Source organism: Trichechus manatus, unplaced genomic scaffold (assembly GCF_000243295.1).
Source record: "Trichechus manatus latirostris isolate Lorelei unplaced genomic scaffold, TriManLat1.0 scaffold00037, whole genome shotgun sequence".
Taxonomy (NCBI): domain Eukaryota; kingdom Metazoa; phylum Chordata; class Mammalia; order Sirenia; family Trichechidae; genus Trichechus; species Trichechus manatus.
The window spans coordinates 18,130,255-18,153,964 of record NW_004443973.1 but is presented as its reverse complement, the minus strand read 5'-3'; the positions used below and the strand labels follow the sequence as shown (position 1 = coordinate 18,153,964).

Genomic DNA, 23,710 nt, shown 5'->3' with positions numbered 1-23,710 from the left:
TAAAGTTAAAGATTTATGAACATGTCCTGGAAATATAGACAGTTGAGGTCTGATTCATCCTTATCCTTTTATTTATATACTTGTTAAAACAGAAGTATCTTTCACAGGGTCCTAAAAGATTATCTTAAATAGAAAGGCCAACATCTGTAACATAAGTTTGTTCTTAAGGGGAAATACATTAAATTTTCATATCAAGCATTGCTCAATTTAACTGTTGAATCTCTTTTATTCTCTTCTACTATAGAGAGGATCAGGCCAATCATTTATATTGTTGTGGATAATTAATTTTATAACTTTTCATTTCTATAAACTCAATCATTTATTTAGTTTCCCTTTCTTATAATTTGGGAAGTAGAAGAATGACTATACTATACTGAGTACTGAAATAAATTAGTATGAAAAATGTCCCTTTTGATATTATAAATGTGTTTCCGTAATTTTCACATGGATATGATTTTAATAAAAAGTAAATATCTGTCACTTATGTGCTTGTCAGCAAAGATAATTATCTTTGGCAGTCTATATATATAAATAAAAATAAAAATTACTAAAAATAAATGCAAATATAGGATCATAGAGGTAGACTTGCTAGTATAAGGGATAGGAAGCATGCCATAGTTAGCATTCTTGCCTTTTTTTGAATAATATGATGACAATAGGTACCTTCTAAAATTCTCCATTTCTTTTTTTTCCCCTAAGATAAAAGTGATATAATTGATTCAAAAAATCTAAATGTACAATAGTATATATAGTGGGAAAAAAAAAGTCTTACACTATCTTCCTGATTCTACTCCATAGAGGTAACTACTGTACAGTAATTTTTGCATATCTTTCCAAATTCTTTAACGTGCATCCATAAAACACTATATTTCTGAAACATTATTTTGATTGTAAACCTATGTAGTTACTTAAGAAGTCCCTTCATCATTACTAAAAACATAATCAAAGCAAATACTTTATTATTCCTTACGGTTCTTTTGATTGCTTTGAAGATATATTTTTCTACAACACTGCATGGGAGCAGAGACTGTGTTTTTGATGTGTTAAATACAGCTGTCACATTTAGAACCTACCCTAAGATGGTCACTTATGAATTTATTACCAACATGTCCTGAGATAGCCATTAACATTGTAAGGCTCTTTCATGCTAGTATGGATGGTAATTAGTGCTAGTTGGTCATTCCTAGTCTTGAGAGGTATAAAGTAGGATTGTCTAAAAACTTGATATGCTGGCACTCAACAGATGAATATCATCAAACTGTAGAAAACATCAATTCAACAAAAATCTCCCTCAAAGAGATGGTTGGCTTTGAAACATCCAGAGATGTGACATTTAAAAAATATATTCTAAGACTGTTTGCTTCACACATCGAAGCTCAATAAGCAAGAAAGTCATTTTTTTATTATATTCAAATTAATATCATCCATCTTTAAATTTTATAGCATAATTTTATCCATCATCCATAATGATGATCTAAAATTATTAAGAGTAAAATAGTAATGTTCAGAGTAAAGGATCAAAGGATCTTTAGAGACGAATTCCACAGACAGCTACTGTGCTTTGTGTGAGTACTTTTACTGGGCAAGAGTCCAATGTCTCTAAGTTTACCATTCCACTATGAAATAATTTGATTTTAAAATGTTCTATTCTGGTGTAGAATGCAAATATGCTTTCCTTTCCCTTGCAATAGTTAGGACATTATTTCTGCCTTCTGGAGAACTGCAAATACTCTTCTTACTGCCTGTTATTTATTGGAGATCGTCTATAATATTATCAGTTGTGTTTTTCATCTTGTGTGTAATCATACTTAATTCCTTTATATGATTTAGTGTCTAGGCTGCTAAGGGTCTTTCCTATCCTTTTCTCTCTCAATTTTGTCAAGATTCCTTTTAAAAGATAATGCCCCAAATTGAAAAAACTACTCCAGATATCCTTAATCTTTGAAAAAGTCAATAGTATTTCTCCCTGTGTTATCTGGGTTTTCAAGTTACTTTTACTAATTTACAGAAAATTTTCAGTTTAGTTACTAGTTGTAATATACTCTTGGCTCACATTACAGTTAAAGTAACTAAAATTCTAGCTCTAATTCAAATAAAGGACCAGAAAACTAAGCTTTTCCTTCCTAGTGTTCTTTGTTTATTGCTACGAAAGAAATATCCTGTAAGCTCTTTATGAACAGCTGCTCATTCAGCAGGACATCCGCTTAACAGTTCCATCACAGCATCAGCGTGTTGAAGAAATAATGAGGTCAAATCTCAGCCACCGCCAAGGAAATTCAAAATAATTCAAGAGTGTCGCTGAGAGTTCTTAATATTACAAGAATCTTCTACCTAGTGCACTTTATATCCAACAATATAACAGTTTAGGTAACTGGAAGATAAGATCTTGAATATAAAAACAAAGTTTTACCACAAGTGTTCACAGAAGAGTGATGGACTGACTCTAGCTTTCTCAGCCAAATTCTACGGTATCAACCTGGACTTGCATTCCAATGAAAAGGCAAGATCTTGAACTATAAACTGCCCACATTTGAGGGCTTCGTGCACTAACACAAGAACTGCTATGCTATTTGCAAAGAATGGGTATTTAAGCAGCTGGAATACAGTGGGTCATATGAAAAGAGATGTCTTAAAATCTTTAGAAATAAACAGTTCTACTACTGAAGCCTGCTAGAAAATTCCAACAATTGGGGTAAACAAGCACTGGAACATAAATAAACATGAAGGCAAAATGTGAGATAAAAATGTAGACTCTAAGACTTAAATTTGTTAAATATAGCATAATTAATTTAGAATAAAACCTAGAATGACAGACAAAAAAATAACTCTAAATACTTGTACATTTAAATGATTTCTCCTATTACCTAAAATTATCCATGAAGAGGAAGGGCAAGGAAAGAAAAAGTCCAATGAATGGAACAATTACCATTAAAAAAAAGTGAATAATATTGCAAAACAATGTAAAATAATAATTGACATGAATAAAACATATCATTCTTATCCTCTATATATGGAGCTTCTACTAAATATACATAAGTCTAAAATCCTTAAAGGACAAATTTGCTGTTAATATATTAAAAAAATTCCCATATTTTCAAGTAATTCTCCATAAACGAAATATTCAGAGTTTTTAGTTTATTTGGAGAATGAACATTTTATAACATGCATCTCATGTTTCTAAGAGTAGTTGGTATAAAGCATTAGTAATAATAATTTAGGAGTCCAAAACTGTTTGTGGTGTCCGTGCATGTGTGTATGTGTGTGTGTGTATAATTTCTGGAAACAGTTTTCTCAAAAATTGTGTGTTTTACTTATATATAGAGATACAGTTGTATATGTGTGCATCTTTATTTATGTTCCAGTTGCAGGAAATTTACCACATTCTGGAATAAAATTGTTTTCTAAGAGCATATTGCCTCAAAATCACCACCAATTTGAAATATAAAAATATAACTTCTACTTAGAAGCACTTTAAAATCAACTGTAAGTAAACTGGAATACTAATACCACTTCTTTCTTTTTTATCCATTTTATTATTATCCTAGAGTATGTCAATTTCAGGATAAAGTTTTGCTTTCATCATTCCACAATGGATAACAATAGTACAAACATCCCAACAATGAGAAAGAAATTAAAAATATGAACTGGATTATAAAAAAGGCAAGGTTTTTATTAATATGGATTCCCCCCACCCCAAGGAACTATTAGAGTTCAGTCATTCAACGATGTATACTAATATAAAACAAAATATGACGTCTGAGTAGTATACCTTTTTCTTTATATTTGTTAGAAAAATTAGATAAGGCAATACATATTCACTTTTTTCTAATTTCAGGGAAAGGATTTCATATCTTATTGACAAATAGATTCAGTGTGTACTTCATAATATACTGATTTAGGACTTTCAGCTTTTGAAGCCACTCTGTATCTCTTCACAGTGATATATAATCAGAAACTTGTTCAATCAATAAGCAAAATTGCTTCTGGTATCAAATTAAGCATTTCAAGCACTTATCGCTCATTGATTTCTAGGCAAGGTCTACTAGCTTTTAACTGATGTATATATGATCAAATAAAAATAAAATGTTAATTACTAAATTGATTAAAAATCAGAGTCCTTTTAATCATAGCACTTAAAATAAGTTCAAAATGTACTCAAAATTTAGATTAGAAGCTGGATATCTTGGCTCTGCCCTCAACTCCCTAAATGTGTACTCAGAAAGCAGCTTAATTGTATACAAGTCTCAATTACCTTATCTGTAAATACAGGGATAGAACCAGAACGGCCCTTCCCTGCTCTAAGATTTTATGCCTGAAATTCTTCTCCTATAAAAATTGTTTTCAATAGAATTTTAATTTATTGATTGTAAATGTGACAATTTAATGTGATATACACATATATAAATATAAATATATATATATATATACATATACCCACATATACTTAGATTAAATGGAGGGGGAGCTGATAGAGGTTATCAAATTAAATATTGTTTCAATGGCCTCTGTTAATACTCTGTATCTTACTTTTATAATCCATCCAATAAAAATCTGTAGAGCATGCACTTGAAATCACCTAAGAACGCGAAAGATATGTCAAGGAAGTCATTGAGAGAATCACAAAAAATGATGGAATTGCCCCATGACATGCTGTGATGTCAATTCATCTATGGAACAATTGTATATGTTTCTACTTTCTTGCAATGGGTCAGGCAAAAATATTTTGTAGTTGAACAGCATGCAAGACATTGAAAAAAATATCATATATGTATGATTTTTTTTTTTTTTTTAGGTAACCTGTGTAAAAGTGGTCACATTTGTCTCTGCCTGGTTAAAAGCACAGAGCTGCATCCTTGATTGATCCAGTTTGATTTTACCCCTGTGAGAAGTAAGAAGGTTAAGTATGGAAGTTTAAAAATGCAGCATGATGAAATAGTTTAGTCAACTGTGATTTAAAATGTTCAAGGTCACATAACTGTTAAGTTGAAATTAGTTATATGTTTGAAAATACATGCTATATGCTCATTATATAACTTCTCAATGTTAAGCAATATATCTGAAACACTCATAAAATTAAATATCATTCAACACAGATTTAAAAAAATCAACTGAACAGTTACATAATTCCATTTATTTAGGAGTTAAATTTAAATGCTATAATGTGCTAAAGCAATCTTTTGTATTCTGTTTTTTCTGTACAACAAACAACATTTTAAAATAAATGATTCTCAATGTCAGGGGTTGGGAGGGAGTTAGGGTGTTTGCAAAAGAATATTCTAAAATTACCATTTCTTGATTTACTTTTAAGTATCACATTCAATTCATTTAAACTTTTCAAAAAGCATTACAGGAAAGTAATGTTTTTAATTTCTCAAAATGTTAAAAATAAGAAGAAACACTGATTTAAATGTTAGACCAATATTTCATTATTTCTATGGAGTTTGAACAAATATCCAATAAAGATAAAAAAAATTTTAATACTTTGAACTAACCTGCAAGTAAAATTTGGTACAGGAGTGTAAAAAAAATATGGTCTAAGTAAAATTTGGTATAAGAGTGTACTTTTTAAATAATCTATAAATAAAACATATGCTCAAATGTCAACTTCCCCCAAAGGCATACCTGCACTGAATCCCTAATTCTTAAGTCAAATACATTGCTGGAAAAGATTATTATATCTTCTAAAATACAGTAATGAGTAAAACTCTAACCTGCCCTCTTGAAGAAGGCAGTAACTGCCTCTTTAAAGAAAAAGCTTTGATAAAAAATCTTGAGAGATAGACCTGAAAACAATGTAATTAAAACCACTATATAGTAAAAGGGCATAAAATATTTCACCTTGATCTTTGCTATAATTTAAACAGCTTTTTATCAAAAGGAGTGCACTTCATAACAAGTAAGCACATTAAGCCTCTTCCAAAGATGACAACTTTCAAAACTGAATGCTGAATGGATGGATGGATAAATATATGAGTGAATCAGGTGAACAATGTGAATGTTTGTTTTTCTGCCTGGGATTTCCTTGTCCATCGTGTCAGCCCAGTGAATTTATCTCCATTCTTTAGCATCTGGCTCAAGTATCACATCCTTTCATTGCCCCTCAACCTGATATAGTCCCTTACTCAATGCTTCCTTATGGACTGGTTTATTATTGTTATGGAATGTGCCTCTGTGTTATAACTGCATACTTGGTTAGGTGCAAGCTGTTTGATTATAAACTCCTGACAGTAATGATTGCCTATCATTGACCTCTGAAGTGCATGAAGTTTTTCGTGGCCTTTTGGGGGCCCAATATATGTAGAGCCCAATATTTTTAGAGTGCCAAAAAATTTGTTGAATATAATTAAGGAATAAAAATCTCTATGTGTATCGTAGTGCTGGGCATACAGTAGTGGAACTCTTTTTTTTTCTCTTTCATATACAAATCTGGAAAATAAGTGAAATAACTGTATTAAGTAACCTAGCATTTATACAATTAAGTAGTAAAGAATATAAAGGTAGAATAAAGTTTATATTTTACATTTTTCCTTACCTTTATATTATGTTGAACCACATGAAATTGCTAATTTTTGTACATTTTTCTAATACAATAAAAATTAACTTTCATTTCTTGATAATTTTATATCAAATCATTTAAATGTATGTTACTTACACTGTACACACATATTTCCCAAAATTATGCCTAATTTCTTTATCTCCTAAAACATTAAATTGCTTTCCTTTAATCCTTTGGACACTTTCATAAAGGAATAACAATCATCGTCATCATAATAATATTGGGAGTGTGTTGGATACTATTAATATCTCCCAGTGTACCTTACTAACAAAGTCCAAATTTATTCAGGGAGGCAATATGCCCAGATAAATTTCCTACCTCCGCCAGGCTCCCTCATCTTTAGTGACGGCCACGTCACATAGTTCATGCCAACAAACATGAGCTAGATCTGCTAAGGATATCTTTTTCTTTTAGCTTTCCTAAGGCAAGTGCGTCAGGCTCCACTTCTACTCTTTTCTATTTACTTCTCTTTCCTGTCTGGGACCTGGACAGGAGGCTATAGGTGGAATAGGCATCTCTGACCATAGATATTAAGAAAGTCACATGCTAAGACTGGCAGAGTGGTAAAGCAGGTGGAGCCTAGGACATGAATGCCTTTGGTGATGACCAATTTCTGGACCTTTTTTAATGCGGAAGATAGAATGTTCTATCTAGTTATGTCAGTGTAGTTGGGTTTTCATTGCATGCAGCCAAACAGAATTCTAACTTATACATTGGCAAAAACATCAAAATAATACAAAAAGTTGCATATACGAGAATTGCTCATGTGCCCTTAAATAAAATAGATTTATTCAAATAAATAGGGCCCAAAGAGGTGTATCTTAGGGTAGCAATATGCATACGCCCGAGATGTTAATATAGCTTTAGTGTTAAAAATGATATAGTAAATTCGTGCTAATTTACACATTGTCGTGGGAGAACATGAGGCTTGAAAGAAGGCAAAGTGGTGGTGTATAGAAGAAATGATGTCAAGTTAACTGAATGTTTTTCTGTAACAACATGATCGGTCATGTAGACCAAGTAGAACCTTTAAAGCTGGACTTTAGTAACGTTTCTGAATCACATGTCAGTCTCATCAGCAAGCTAGGGAGAGCTGGGTAAGTCTTCATATCACTAAGAACTTGTTACCTTAGCATGGTTGACTCCAGAGGGAGAATGCACCACATAGTAACCAGAAAGGCCTGAATTTGGTCCAGAAGAGTTTATCATATTTATCAATAATTTGAATGAAAGAATAGAGGCATATTCCTGATATTTTAGTAAATTTTTTCTACAAATACACACACACACACATGCATACTACAATTATAAAATATACAGATAATATTGAGTGAATGGAAAAGGAAGAGTTACACAGTCTCGAGAAAGAAATCATAGTTCCAGGAATAAAAAGATGAATTCAATAAAAAAGGGACTATGATATAGTTGGAGCCCTGGTGGCACAGTGGTTAAGAGCTGAGGATGCTAACCAAAAGGTTGGCAGTTTGAATCCACCAGCTACTCCTTGGAAACCCTATGGGGCCGTGCTACTCTGTCCTATAGGGTCGCTTATGAGTCAGAATCGACTCAACGGCACACAACAACAACATGATATAGTTTGAGGGTAGCCAATTTAAACACCCAAACTTAAACCAAGAATTATCATCAAGGCAGAGTATAACCTAATAAATCAGCATTATTGACGATTAAGAATGCAATATCAATCAGCAAAAGCACAAAGTCATTACGATAGAAATTTCGATCCTGAATAATGGAATTCAGGGGTATAACATAAAATAATTATATTCTCCCTCACTCCAAGAAGAAAGAACAAATCTGTCTTGGAAGAAGTACAGCCAGAATGCTCCTTAGAAGCCAGGATGGTGGGACTTCATCTCACATACTTTGGGCATGTTATTAAGAGGGACCAGTCCCTGGAGAAGGACATCATACTTGGTAAAGCAGAGGGTCAGCGAAAAAGAGGAAGACCCTCAAAGAGATGGGCTGACACAATGGCTGCAACGATGGGCTCAAGCATAACAATGACTGTGAGGATGGTGCAGGACCAGGCAGTGTGTCGTTCTATCGTACACAAGGTCGCTCTAAGTCAAAACCAACTCGATGGCACCTAACAACCCCTCACTCTACTGCCTTTGTAGCAAGTAGTATGGTGGTTAAAGCTTGAAATTCCAAAATTTAAAGATACCCCCCAGACATGTAAGCGACTAACCAGAATTTTTTATTCTTTTAGTGTCTCTGTTATCTGTAAATATAGATTAATAATATTTACTTTCCAGGATTATTATAAGTACAAAAATTATACAGTGTATATGAAAGTGGTTAATGTATGTATTTTTTTCCCTAGTCTCTTTCGTGCTTTCTTTTTTTCTGCCCACCTCTCAAATGTTGAAGTAGATCAACTGTCCTCTTACTTTCTATGGTCTCTGTAGTGTAGTCGATGCTGTGATGCACTGCCCAGGATCCCGCACTCAGGCAAGTCACTCATTCCTCCAGCTGCCAAGAGTATTGGCTTCTAAATGCTTACAGCTGAGTTCCTCTCTGGACTTGCAGTGGCAGAAGGGAGCTGCCTGACCCCAGGTTATACCAACCTTTCTTGGGAGCGTGGAGGGAGAGGGTGCATCCAATGACTGTTTGATGCAGTGTATAAAGGCTGGTCCCCTTGCTTCAATTCAGGACTACTCCAAACACCAGAGAGGAGTCCCTGGGTGGCGGAAATGGTTAATGTACTCGGCTGCTAACCGAAAGGCTGGAGGTTGGAATCCACCTAGGGGCACCTCAGAAGAAAGGCCTGGTGTTCTTCTTCCAGAAAATCAGCAGAGCATGTTAACAGTTTGCACACCCAGGGACTCCATCAAAGAAAGCAGTAAAGGAGAATAAGGGGATTAGATTAGTGGTATGTACAGAAGTTTCTCTGGAAGCCTTGTCTATATTACTTTAAAATCATATGGGACTGTTAACTTTTTAAATGTTTGGAGAAATAAATGATAAATTTAATGGTTTTCCCTAGACTTTATATACACTTCCAAAATCAATGTTACATTTAAAATATCTCTATTTTTAATCTTTAAAGCTGAGAAGGAGGTCACCTGTAATGACTGATATCAAAGGAAATGTCCCGTTAACCCTCCAAGAAAGAGCTTTCCATTAAAAATAAATACTTTTTATTTTTGTAGATTCTGGGTATAATTTAAAAAATAACTATACCACTAAAAATTTAGTTGAACCAGATGACCAAACCCCTTGCCTTCGAGCCAATTCTGACGACAGCAACCCTATAGGATGGAGTAGAGCTGCCCCATAGGGTTTCCAAGGAGCGGCTGGTGGATTTGAACTGCCGACCTTTTGGTTAGCAGCCCCGAGGTCTTATCCACTGTGTCACCAGGGCAGTCATATTAAATTACTGCAGCTGGATAAAATCAGGATTTCTTTCCTAAGCATTTCTCAGCACGATGCCTGGGGCACAGTATGTCTCGATAAATATTTATTGAATGAATGGGTGTATTTCATGCTCCCTTTGAGGCTCATAATGAGGAGGCGATTCACTGCTGATGGTAAAAATCTACGTAATGCGTTGTTAATGTTGCTGTGTGCTGAGTGGACCGCATTGTGCCTCAGGAGGAGGTGGACTGAGAAGAGCAATCAGTTGAGTCCCTGAGTTCTCTGAAGCAGTAACAGGAGTTTTATTCTCATGGTAGCATGAAATGATAGCAGGCTTTTCTTGATTTGAAGACATAAATTGTATCTTCAGAGAAATGCTGATGTTCTAACTGCCAATTGTTTCCTCAGAACCATTTAAGATATTTTACTAAGCATTTTATTTGAACTCATCTATTTGGTCATTTTTCAGGTAAGATGTTTTATTATGAAATATTTTATCTTTTTCACTCTGGAGTATGTATTTCATTGTTTCAACCAGGACAAAGAAACCTGCCGGCTGAGAGCTCATTCAGGAAGAGGACTTAAAAATCGCGGCAAAATATATTGGGAAAATAGGATGCCAGGCCGTAAAAGTTTTGGGGGGTGGGGTGGGGATGGGGTGACATGTCAAAGGTCAGATATGCTCCTTCCCTTTGTTCAAAATGTAGGTTACTAATCAGGCAACAAGAAAAATATATCCCCACTCCTGAAGGAAGAAAATGATATCTCAAGCCAGAGATGAAATTAGGCTCATCTTCCATACCAACTCAACTCATCACAGTGACCAGTAGGAACAGCATTCATAAGCAATCAGAGGTTGCATAAGATTCAGACAGAGAGAATCCAGAGAATATGGCCCAGAAAAGGCATTTGTAACAATCTTCCCAAGTGTGTTTTTTAAACACTAAAAATGTGAAACACCCTTCCACATAATGCTGCCTCTCTTGAATTTAACCTGTAGCAAATAGTTATTTAGAGTGTGTGCCTGACTACTCAATCCTGTACCCATAATAAGTTAATTGAGTATTTACTCTGCAAAAGACATTTGTACAATTATTTACTTAAATCATTTAATCTTCCTTACAACTCTATTTTATATATAAGGAAAAAAAAAAAAGAGTTGTAAATAGCTTTAGGTGTCAGAGCTAGGACCTAAGCCAAGTATTCTGTCTCCAAGGGCCCTGGTGGTGCACTAGTTAAACGCTCAGCTGCTAATCGAGAGGTCGGTGGTTTGAACCCGCTAGCTGCTCTGTAGATTTTTTTTTTCCTTTGGTATTCTGCCTCCAGATTCTGCATTCTTAATCATACCCTAAAACCAAACCTGTTGCTGTTGAGTCGATTCTGGCTCATGGTGACCCCGTGCATTACAGAGTAGAACTGCTCCACAGGGTTTTCTTGGCTGTATTCTTTTACGGAAGCAGATCTCCAGGCCTTTCTTCTACAATGCCACTGGGTGGGTTTGAGTTGCCAACCTTTAGGTTAGTAGTTGAGAGCAAACCAATTGCACCACCCAGGGCCTTAACCATACTCTAAGGTGATGGTTAAGACCTAAATAACCTAAATGTACTGAATCAAGAGTTTTTGTCTACAGGGTCATCAAAATTGGCCTTTTTTTTTTTTTGTCTTGTACAGGCTCAAGAAAGTAGAAATCAAAATTTCAAAGGCCATCTGAGGCTTGCAAAGAGAAGGTCACAAAGTAGGGAAGACTCAGTTCAAGAATCAGGGAACTTCATCTGAATGGACAGTAGAACCTAAAGATTATAGGAACTAGAGCAGAGGAGATTAGCATGGAAGGCTAGTAGACACTTCAGATCCATAAAGACAACCTGCATTTTTTAGTAGTCAAAATGGAAACAAAAAACAAAACAAAACAAAACAAAAGTCGTATTATGAACATTTTAATTTCAAGCTGCTGGAGAAAAAGATCTTCAAACCATTAGTTATATCTTAATGTTACTTCTAAGTTTTCTAACAAACTTCCCGTAAGTCTTGAACCTTTATAATTTTCAATTCCAGTATATAGTCAAGTAGGTTTGAATATACATAATCAAGATGACACACTTTGAGATACATTATGGGAAATTTCTTATGAAGAAAGACAGTCTCGAAGTCTATATGTTTAAGTCAGTGTCTGTCAAAAAGAACATGATTATCTTAGATGATAAAAATGATGATGAATTCAGTAGCAGGAGGAATAATTGTAGCTAATGCTTTTTAAGGGGTCATCAACTCAGACACTGCTAAATGATCTAAAGTAATTAGCTTATGTATTCCTTGTAACAACCTGTATTATACTGTATATTATATTTATAGACCACAGAAATAAAAGACAAAAAAATGCACACTTTTCTCATGCAGCTATGACCATAATGCCATGGCAAAGAAACTAATAATAATCAAGAATATTAGACAACATAATTTAGATAGCCCTAAATTTCAGGCAACTAAGAACAACAAAATTCCATGCCTTCAAGAAGGGTTGATGTGCTACAAGAGACTAAATTCAGATTTCTGCTCTTGAAAGAGACTTTTGGAATCTGGTTTTGAGACCCAGGTTTTCTACCTTCGAGCCAAAATCACTACATATTTTGCAATTTGTAGGATATTATTTCTTCCATGTAAATGTTTTTAAAATATATAAATAAGTATTTTCTTCCTTACTTTGCCATCTTGGAAATAATTTCTTTAGCTACTTAGAAACACATATGTACAATTTATTTAATCATTTTATTGTCTCAGTAAATAAACATTGAGCATTTACTGTGTCCCTGGCACTATGCTAGGCACTGGCCATACGAAGATAGATGAAGTGTCTTTAGCCTTAAGGAGCTTTCAGTCAAGCTGGGGGAGACCTGTGTGCTAATCTCCAAGTGCAATGAAGCATTGAAAGTCTCTGAAAGAAGTGTTTGCATAGCATAGAAAAGAGTATAAATGGAAGGAGTTGTCAATTTTTCCTGGAGAGAGAGGGACATGTTCAAAGAGGTGTGCATGTATCATTTACCCAACAATAACTTGTGTTGTTTGGGACTTACAGTGGTAAATCACCTTCCCACCCAAAACAAACCAAACCCACTGCAATTGAGTCCATTCCAACTCATAGTAACCCTATAGGACAGAGTAGAACTGCCCCATAGGATTTCCAAGGCTTTAAATCTTCTCACAATTTTTTTTCTTTTTGTATTTTAGATAAGGGTTTATAGAGCAATTTAGTTTCTCATTAAACAATTAATATACATATTGTTCTGTGACATTGGTTGCCACCCCCGTGACGTGTCAACACTCTCGCCTTCTCGACCTGGATTCCCTGTTACCAGTTTTCCCGTGCCCTCCTGCTTTCTCGTCCTTGCCCCTTGGCTGGTGTGTCCATTTAGTCTCATTTTGTTTTATGGGCCTGTCTAATCTTGGGCTGAAGGGTGAACCTCAGGAACGACTTCAGTACTGAGTTAAAAGGGAGTCCATACTCTCGGGGGTTTCTCCAGTCTCTGTCAGACCCAAGGATGTAAATCTTTACTGAAGCAGACTGCCACACCTTTCTCCCATGGAGCGGCTGGTGGGTTAGAACTACCAACCTTTTGGTTAGCAGCCAAGTGCTTCAACCACTGTGCCGCCAAAACCAAATCAAACCCATTGCCATCGAGTCAATTCTGATTCATAGCGACCTTAGGAAGGGAATATTGAAAATCATAAAAGTAACTGTAATAAAAAAAATTAACACAAAAACAAATTTTAATGCAAAGAGCTGAGTTATTCATTGCCTAAGTTTCATGGAAAATGGTTCTAATAAACACCACAAAATTCCATTAAGAAAAAGACTAAGAACCAGAGAAAAAGGGTTGAATATGATCTGGCTGTTTCAAGAAAGAAAAGTTTGGGTGTAAGAACATAGAAGAGTCCGAACATGTTATGACTACAATATATATATATATTTTTAAACAAACCTAGTGCTGAACAGACTGTTACCTTTATGTAGAATAATGAGGCTTTCATTGCTCAAATCAGCTAAAGACTGGCAGAGACAAAGTCAATGAGCTTACAGCTCAGCAGAAGTGTACACTTGTACTTAAAATCGTTTGGCTTATTTTCTTTCTGCAATATGACAAAGGCACAATACCAGATCTGTAGTCCAAAAGAATAAGGTAACCTTTTTTTATAATGTCATCTATCTTTTTCTGGGGACTCTGTAATCACTAAACTTTAGAGTCACTTAAAATGGTATGGAAAAAAAGCTAGTTCAATAATGTAATGACTCCAGTGTTTCAGGCCTAATTGAAAACTAACGGTGATTAAAACGAAGAGGCTAAAAAGATAATTTAAAGTTTACTGAACTAAATCAAATTGTAGTAATATTTTTGCCATGTCATTTCTCTCAATTTAAAGACCACGTTATTGTTGATTTAAAAGGACATAGAAACATAAGCAATGGTGTTTCCAATATATTACGTGAAATAGGATACATTTCTGAAATGTTTCAAGTGAAAGAAAAATGATATTATCTTAGGAAAACAATAGTTATCAACTAAATTCCCTTACTTAATGGTGAAAGAAATACAATGAATGAGATTTATATGCAGGGATTTTACCATAATAAGTTCCTTTTGCTTGGAATGCCTTTATGTATCTTTCTATTTATTCATCAGCCCATCCATACTTTCATTCCCATCTGTTCCAGTTAAATGGATCACTGCATTGGGCTACAGTGCTTTTGCTTTCCTCTTTTATAACATTTACAATATTATCTACACAATTTAACAATATCTATAACACATACATATAAAATATATATAACATATTTATATATGTGTTTATATATAATGTATGTATATACTATAAATTCTATATTGTACATGATTATTCCATATTTACTAATCTTTAGGGTTAAACAGATAGGAGGTATTTTGTAAATACCTGACAAATACTTTCTAACATGTGACCTAAAAAAAAGGAAAATAAATTATTTAAAAATAATATCTTGAAACTTTAAAGACAGGCTGTAAAAGTATTTGTCATAAAGCTCACTTATGGTTATTATATTCCACATTAATACAAATACAGTTCAATACATACTTTGAGTAACTTAGAATATACTCCATCACATAATGGTGGGGAGGGAAGGTACAAAAAAAAACTTTAAAAAGTAGTTCCTGATCTCAATGAGTTTACAGTACCATTTGATGCATACAATAATTTCTCAAAAAATTAAAATACAAGGCTATGTAATAAATCCAGGAAAAGGCATAAAATTGTGTGGGGTTCAAAATGAGGAGAGGTCACGTGTTTGGGGAGAAATTAAGAAGGCTGTACTAGCTAACACCTTTGAGTGCTTTGAGTACTGTTCTAAGCATTTTACAAGTGTTAATTCATTTAATCTTCGCCCAATCTTATAATTTACATGCTAATAATTTTACAGATGAACAACCTGAGAGCTATGTCTTGAAGGATGTGTATAAGAATTTGACCAGAGAAGGAAATCCCAAGCAAAGGTAGAGAGTGTTTGTGCTCCAGAAGGAAAACTGGCTGGATACAGATGTAGGATCTACAGGTGAGCACTAAAAGATATAAATGGTCAAAGCTGGTTTGGGCCAGTGTGAAGGCTATACATACAGTCAATAATGTGGGAGACTTTGGGGACCATGGGTATATCATAGGACGGGAATGATATGATTAGGACTGGACCACAGAAAATTTAATCAAACAAGTGGATTAGAATTGATGGTATCGAGGGACCAGTTAGGACTTCCCTTGAAATGGTTCAGGTAAGAAGTAGTGAGTGCAGAGGCAATGGTGGCAAAAGTGGTAAAAAGGACAGGCGAATTCAACAGACAATGTGGAAGGAGACTGTATATGACATTACAACTGATAACGAATATGGGATGAAAGAAGGAAAGACTCAAAAATAACCAGGTGCTTTCAAATATGGCTGAAGAAGACGATTAAGTCAATTATTAAGTACCATTAAGTAAAACCTTATCAGATGAACAATCAGGCAGTTGTGTAAACTCACAAACACACACAAATATCGATCAGCATGCAATATTAGAAAGAACTTATAATAGAAAATCTTATATTTTAATTCATTTCATACCTATTAATAATATGAAACACAATGTATATAAAGTAATCTTACCCCTTTGCTGTATTCACTCTCTGAATCACTGCTAAGTTCTTCAGTATTTATATTTTCCAAATCAGATTCCCCAGGTGCAATTGGCACCGTCACTGTGAGGCTGGGGTTATGAATAAATGATTGATAGTCACTTTCTTCCATCAGGTATTTATCCACGCTGCTTCCAAAACCACTGGCCTTATCTTTTTCTTTGTGGAAATTGAGATCTTTGCTCATTTCAGCAAGTGTACGATTAGAAATATAGTTTTCCCTTTTACCATTTAGATTTTCTGTTTGTTTTATGTCCTTGGAAATCTTTGGCTTTTTGGAAAACATTTTTAGAATAAACTCACGTAAGATTTGTTTCACATAATTTATTCCCTTCTTAATCCTGGCCACTGCAATCTGGAGGTTGTTTGCATCTGTGTCTTCCTCAATTGCTGTAAGATTGTCTGAGCTAAATGAGCTCAATAATAAAGCCAGAAATAGGTTCAGGACCTATAGTGGGGTGGGGATGGGGAGTGGAGAAATAGGGAGACAGAAAATAAAAAAGAAAATAAGCACGTTTTTCTGAAATGCAGACCAAAATCTAAACCAGCAATGAAAAGCTGCACTTCACACGTAGATAAGAATGTATGACGGGGCAGAGGGGACTGTAAACTCCTTGCCACTGTCTTCATATAGTAGTAGCTCCTGTGAACTCTGGGGGGCAGAGGATCAGCAATACCCACGAAGGATTATCATGGTGTTATGGAGTGAATTGTGTCCCCCCAAAATATGTGTTGTAAATCCTAACCTCTATGCCTGTGGTTATAATCCCATTTGGGAATAGGCTGTCTTTGTTATGTTAATGAGGCAGGATCAGTGTAGGGTGTGTCGTGAGTCAATCTCTTTTGAGATATAAAGGAAATTAAACAAGTAAACTAAAGAAGGAGAGATGGGGGAATATTGATGCCAAGACACACAGAAATCTCTTAGGGACCAGGAAGCAGAATCTGAAGAGACAAGGACCTTCCTCCAGAGCTGACAGAGAGAGAAAGGCTTCCCCTAGAACCGGTGTGCTGAATTCAAACTTCTAGCCTCCTAACCTGTGAGAAAATAAATTTCTGTTTGTTAAAGCCACCCACTTGTGGTATTTCTGTTATAGCAGCAGTAGATAACTAAGACACATGGGGAGCACAGAGATTGGTCCCTCACGATTATCATTATGTCATTTCTAAGTTCATCTCTGTAGCAGGAGTCCTTTAGTCAAATTCCCTTTTATGGGCCTAAAAAGCCCTCCTGACATTTCCCTATAATTACTGTTCGTTACTTGTGAGAAATAAGCAGAACAAGAAAATTTCAACTATGTCTCCTGTGTTTAAGCCCTCAGACCAAAATCTGTATTCACTTTTCTCAGAAGATGAATATCACTTGCTGCAACAAATAGAACACGTAATGCTTGTATAGTTCCTGTAATAAAATGTTCTGAGAATTGTGCCAGCTTGCTACTTAACGTGGCTTTTAAAGCAAAGAAAAGGACCTGCCCACCGAACCTGATTGAAATGAGGAAATGGCATTTTGACTGGGTTGGTTCATTGCCAATCATTTGACCTTAGAAGAAGTTACAAAAGAGGCAAAACCAACTCCTATCCTTGTAGCAAAATCCTGGCTGTGAACAAAACCATTTGTGTTCTTCTTCCCTGAGGTAGGGATCCAGGTGAGCTCAGTAGTGTAAAAAACAAAAAGCAAAGCAGAAAAGAATTCTCACAGAGGGCTGAAAACTTGTAAATTGTATTTAAACATTGTTTTATGTAGGAAACAAAAAGCAACTGGATGACCCTTTGATGTAAGTCTCTCTGTGTCCAAAAATGTCTACCTCATATTAAAAGAATCAAAATTAGACCTAACTGAAGAGAAGGGACTAATCCTTCATTTTTGGCCACACCTAAAGCAATTTCTCAGAGATGTAACTAGAAGAGAGCAGGTCAAAACTGCCTGTGTCAGTAAGTATGGTTTAAGAGGCTTACTGGGGTGTCATAGAAAGCAATTTTGATTGATCACTAAGGAATTCTGAAACAGTTCATTTTCATTTTGGTCTTTATTGTCAATGAGAAAATATATCTCACTATGAAGTGTAAGTTTGTGTATTTGTATATATTTTAATAAGAATGTTGATAGGGCCCATTTTATTGCTTTGGTCTCCCTAAGCAATGCAAGTGTTAACAGACTTCCTTTTCAATAATATAAATCTGTTGTGTTACTTCTTCATTGAGAATATATACTATAATAACATTCATTCCTTCAAAAATCATAAGAAGACTCTTAATATTTTATTGTAATCTAATAGATGTCACAAATTAAAATGAGGTCCATTCTGTATCATCTATCCATTATCACATGAGGCAGGAAAAGAAATGTTAATAAAATCTATGATTCAAAGTCTCATTCTGATGAATATAGTCTTTACCAGTTTCCTGATAAAGACTTAAGCTGATTAAAATCTTCTATTTTCCAAAATCACTCTCTAAAATTTATGGTTATTAACTATCTCAATTAATTGGTAGTAAAATAACCTAAAGAATAAATGAGAGAGAGAATAAGAGGTCTGTCTAACATATAACTCTAACATACAGAGGACTATATCAGAAACATTTTTTTTTCAGATTCTAATCAAACATCATTGGTAGTTTCTTAATTATCTGAGAGTTGGTTATAAATTTTGTGAATTATATTTTTTTCTTTTCCACTATCACTGAAAAATAATTAATGAATGCCCACTATGAGTCAGTCATCACCAATTTTATATGGATTAAACATATAGCAGTATATTCCATCTATTTATAAGTATAAATCTAGTTACCTTTCACCAATGTTCATGCTCAAATATTGTATTATGCATTCTTTGAAGGCCCACTTCAAAAGTCTTCCTTGAGTAACAATCTAGACCTTCTCTCTCTCCCTTCCAGGTATCAAGGGCATTTTATTTTTTACCTCACTGCTAGCACTTACCACTTCTTCCTTGTCTGGTAATTTTTATTACTACTTTTTTTTGTTCTAATAGACCGTAAGTATCTTGAAGACAGGGATTATATCATAGGTGCATTTTTTGAGCACCTCACAAGCCTTAAATACATTTCCTTTCATGCAGAAAGTACTAAAAAATATTGAATGAATTATCTGCTGAGAACCCAGGGAATCTTCCTCACTTTACATATACCTGAGTGAGTAATAAACATTTATATTACCTGTGACCATTGGCTTTGGTGTGGTATGTTTCGACATCCTACACCTTATAAAGAGCCACATTTCAATATTTTTGTGTCAAAAATCCTCTAAGAAGAAATATACAAATAAATCTCACTACAAGAGCTTGTGAATACAAAACTTAAACTCCAAAGAAGAACTAAGTAGAGAATGTACATTTCATTCCATATTTGGAGGGATTTATAGTCCTATATACAAATAGGAAATATATATATTAATACAACTTGAGGATGATAAAGCATTACAGAATGGTAATTCACGATGTGTATATTTTTGTTCAATAAGGATTTAGAATTCGCATTACTTAATTCAGTTAGTTGTAGGTCTGGCGCAGTCCCATTTAGTATGTGATTTGATGAACTTTGGTTTCTATCCTAGGCTCTGAATGACTTTTTGACATGGAGACTGCAAGGACAAAAAATAGTCAGCAACTTCTTTTCAAGCCAATGGGAAGTGAAAGTACTTACCATATGGCTGTTACCATACCCCACCTCCTGGAATACCCGATGAGGGGTCTGATGCCAAGCACACGAGCCAAGCCAATGTGGGGACATTGAAAATTGAGGTGAGTAGCTAATGGAAGAGCATCTTATCCCAATTTTCTCCTGCTTGGAGGCTTGGAAGTTTTCACCAACAGATATAAGAAAGAAAGAAACTGAGAAGGAGTACAAGCCAAAGAACTACTAATGGAGAAGCAGGGAGATTGCTATGCAAAAGAGATACTATAGAATAGTGACTGGCAAAGTACAGATAATAAGTATTTTAGGGTTTGCAGGCCTACAGGGCCTCTGACAGAACTACTCTGCTATTGTAGTGTGAAAGTAGCCGTGGACAATACATAAATGAATAAGCATGTCCATGTGCCAATAAAACTTTATTTATTGACACTGAAATTTGAATTTCATATAATTTTCATGTGTAATGAAATATTATTCTTCTTTTGATATTTTCAACCATTTAACTATGTAAAAATCATTTTTAATTCACAGATTCATGCAAAAATAGGCAACGGTTTCTATTTGGCCTGTGGGCCATAGTCTGCCAATCTTTGCTATAGATGCTAATCTTATCTGTGACTCTAAGGCAGTAGGACCAGCGTTTTCATTTGCCTTCTTTCCTTATGACTTCATTTTGTTGTTACCTTAATCATATACTATTTACTAGTATCATATTTGAGTGGACTTTTAAGAAGCATGAAAACCACGGATTTAATTCATTTGACATCACTATCAAAATAAGAAAACTAAGTAGAAAGCTTTGCCTTAAAATGAATAGGGGGTTATTTTGAAAAATGTAAATATGGGTTATATGGGAAGATAAATTAAGACAATATTTTCTTTTCTGTTCTTCTTTGTATAAAATAATCGATATTCTGTTATAATTAATAGTTTCAGATGTAAGTAATCTTAAAATTATAGAAATAACAGATTATATCATCATATAACGATTTTCCATAAAGAAGTTTAAATGTTTGAACATCTGATTACATACCACTAGGTTTCCAATCACCATCACCATCATGTAAACAATGAGGCACATGGTTTGGCCAGCGACCTCCATACAGTCCCACATGGTCTCTATCCACTCCCCACACAGCACGCGGAACACAATTAGGAAGGAGTGGAAGAAGTCATTCATGTGCCAGCGTGGGAGCGTACAGTCACTGGAGATCTTGCAGACACATTCTTTGTAGCTCTTACCAAAGAGCTGCATGCCGACCACGGCAAAAATGAAGACGATGATGGCCAATACCAAGGTGAGGTTACCGAGAGCCCCCACTGAGTTACCAATGATCTTTATGAGCATGTTCAATGTTGGCCAGGATTTTGCCAACTTGAAAACTCGGAGCTAAAAGTAGACACAAAGCTTAACATTAATTACCATGAAGACATTCTCAATGTTTCCAATCTTGATAACTGTACCAAATTTAATGCAGACATTAAGTCCTACAATATTTCTATTACTACCTTTCTAAACTCAATTATTCTTATTTTTCATTTTCAACTATTTTCAATATTTCTGTTGCTTTGGCATGGTTCCCACAACATAATTACCAAACATATTTTTGAAAGGAAATGTGTAATTATAGTTCAGGATTGCTATAAAAGCCTTTAATTATGGTTTTCAATATTACCTCTTTTAGAACTGATCATTTATTCTTAATCCTTAATTCTATTTTATGATACTTTTATAAATATTTTTCATTCTGACATTGGGATAAAGCCCTACATGTTAGGGAAAAAAAAAAAAACTTAACCAGTCTTTAAAGTTTTTTTTTTTTTTTTAATTAAATGTAAAGACAACTGTTTTAGGCCAATAGTTTGATATTTAATCATCAAATCGATAAAGTTTGAACATATTATAATGGTTGAAATTCTATAAACTATAGGATTCTCACTGTGAAGTAAGCTCCTGAAGTGGAAAAAAAATATTTTCTTTACTTTCTTCTATTTTACTAGCATGTACTTCAAATTAGAATTGAACATGTCTTCAAGATCCTAAAATTAAAATACTCATGCTCTATTGAGCTCTTTAACTGTATTTATTAATAAACTTTATTTTACAAGATATCGAGCCCTAACCTTGCCTTTTAATTCATAACCCTAAAGGTTTTGAATAATAAGAATGAAAAGCAAATGAAAGAACCCTTTATATATAGAATATAATGGTAAGCTTGGTTTATATTTACCAATCTGAATGATCGCAGAACTGACAATCCTTCCACATCTGCTAGAAAAAGCTCCACTAAACTTAAAGTCACAATAAGGCTGTCAAAAATATTCCAGCCTACTTGGAAATATTCATATGGATCCATGGCAATTAGTTTGAGAACCATTTCAGCTGCAAAGATCCCAGTAAAGACCTAAGTGACAAACAGAATTTTTTCTGGTATTATTAGAAGGCATGGAATCAACATAATGGTAATAATGATTATTTGCTTAACATTTACTGTAGTTTGGACACTGTACTAGACACTTTACAAAAGTATATCACTACTTCATTTAGTCCTGCAAACTAGGTATCATTATTTCTATAGCTCTCATTCAAGCATTAAAGCATTAAAAAGCTCTAATTGTCCTGTCAGCTCTCATCATCTTTAGATAGTATTTTAGAAGAGCATATTAAAATTCCAGATAAATATAAACCTTCAACAATTAACACAGTCACTCTTTGCAAAAAATTTATATGGGTCAAGAAGTTATTCTGGAAGAAGAAGGAAACACAGACTGATAACCGAAATTTTGAGCCAGTCTTATTTTTTCAGGCCTGATTACTCTTAGAGTAATAAAGAACATGTTGACTCACTCTTTAACGATTTATCAGTGGAAGAGGAAAAAATGTTTAACTGACATAGTGGCAGCTAAAGTAAGACACTCAAAGCTTTGACACAAAAATGAATTGCAAAATATCATTAATTCATGACACTAGTATCAAAGGATTCACTTAAAAAGGCAACAGTGGGAAGACTTGTTTATGAATGATTCAGGTACTCTTTGACCCAAAGAAACTGACCAAAGAAAGTTCAAAGGGAAATGGTTAGTTCTATAATTGCATAATGAAGACTGTAGCAAAAAGCACTCATACTTGGAGCTATGATAAGAGATGAGAGACATGGTGAATCCTTTCTGAGTTCACAGTGATGCAGTGGACTCAGCTAGAGGATACTGGCCATCCGCCGACAATTAGAGGCCCAGAAGATCCTGCTTTTTTTCCAAAGAGGAATGGAGGGGAGGAAGAATGCTAACTTGCAGAGCACATGGGATACAAACATCCTGACTGAGAATATTCACAAGCAATTTTGGAGACAAGACACAGAAACAAACTCTTTAAAGATCAATTGTTTTGGGACCATGGTAAAAGTAAAATGATCTTATATAGACATTCACAAAGACACGCAGAGTTATTCATGATTTATGGAGTGTCATAAATTGGGACCTGTCGACCCTGAAACAGAACCTCTGCCTGCTTCACGCGTTTTATGAGAAATTAGCACTTTTGTTTGCTGTAAGGCCATTAAACTAGAGTGTAATCAGCACTCACATTAAAGAGATCATTCTGACATCAATTTTCCTAATCACATCTTACATCTTACTGAGGCCTACAAATCACCTGCCCCGTGTCTTCTGGGTCCAGTTGAACCTTTTTGGTTTTTCAGTATTCTTGTTTTTAAGGCTTGTTTCTGCTGATTCGCTGAAGGGGTGACAATGATGATCATGATAGTGGTGATGATGATGATGATAATAATAATAGCTTTTTGAGTACTATCTTAGTCATCTAGTGCTGCTATAACAGAAATACCACAGTGGATGGCTTTAACGAAGACAAATTTATTCTCTCACAGTGTAGGAGGCTAGAAGCCCAAATTCAGGGTGCCAGCTCCAGGGGAA

At 34.6% G+C, this 23,710-nt stretch overlaps 1 protein-coding gene across 1 annotated transcript in view; it reads right to left on the bottom strand.

Moving 5' to 3' along the window:
• Positions 1-23,710, bottom strand: part of LOC101344027 (sodium channel protein type 9 subunit alpha) — a 195,448-nt gene that overhangs the window by 54,069 nt on the left and 117,669 nt on the right. The window contains exons 15-17 of the mRNA XM_023730496.1: positions 22,012-22,185; positions 20,814-21,170; positions 16,098-16,574 (exon numbers count right to left, since the gene is read on the bottom strand). Coding sequence (XP_023586264.1) covers positions 16,098-16,574; positions 20,814-21,170; positions 22,012-22,185 — 1,008 coding nt within the window. The remainder of the gene's footprint in view (positions 1-16,097; positions 16,575-20,813; positions 21,171-22,011; positions 22,186-23,710) is intronic.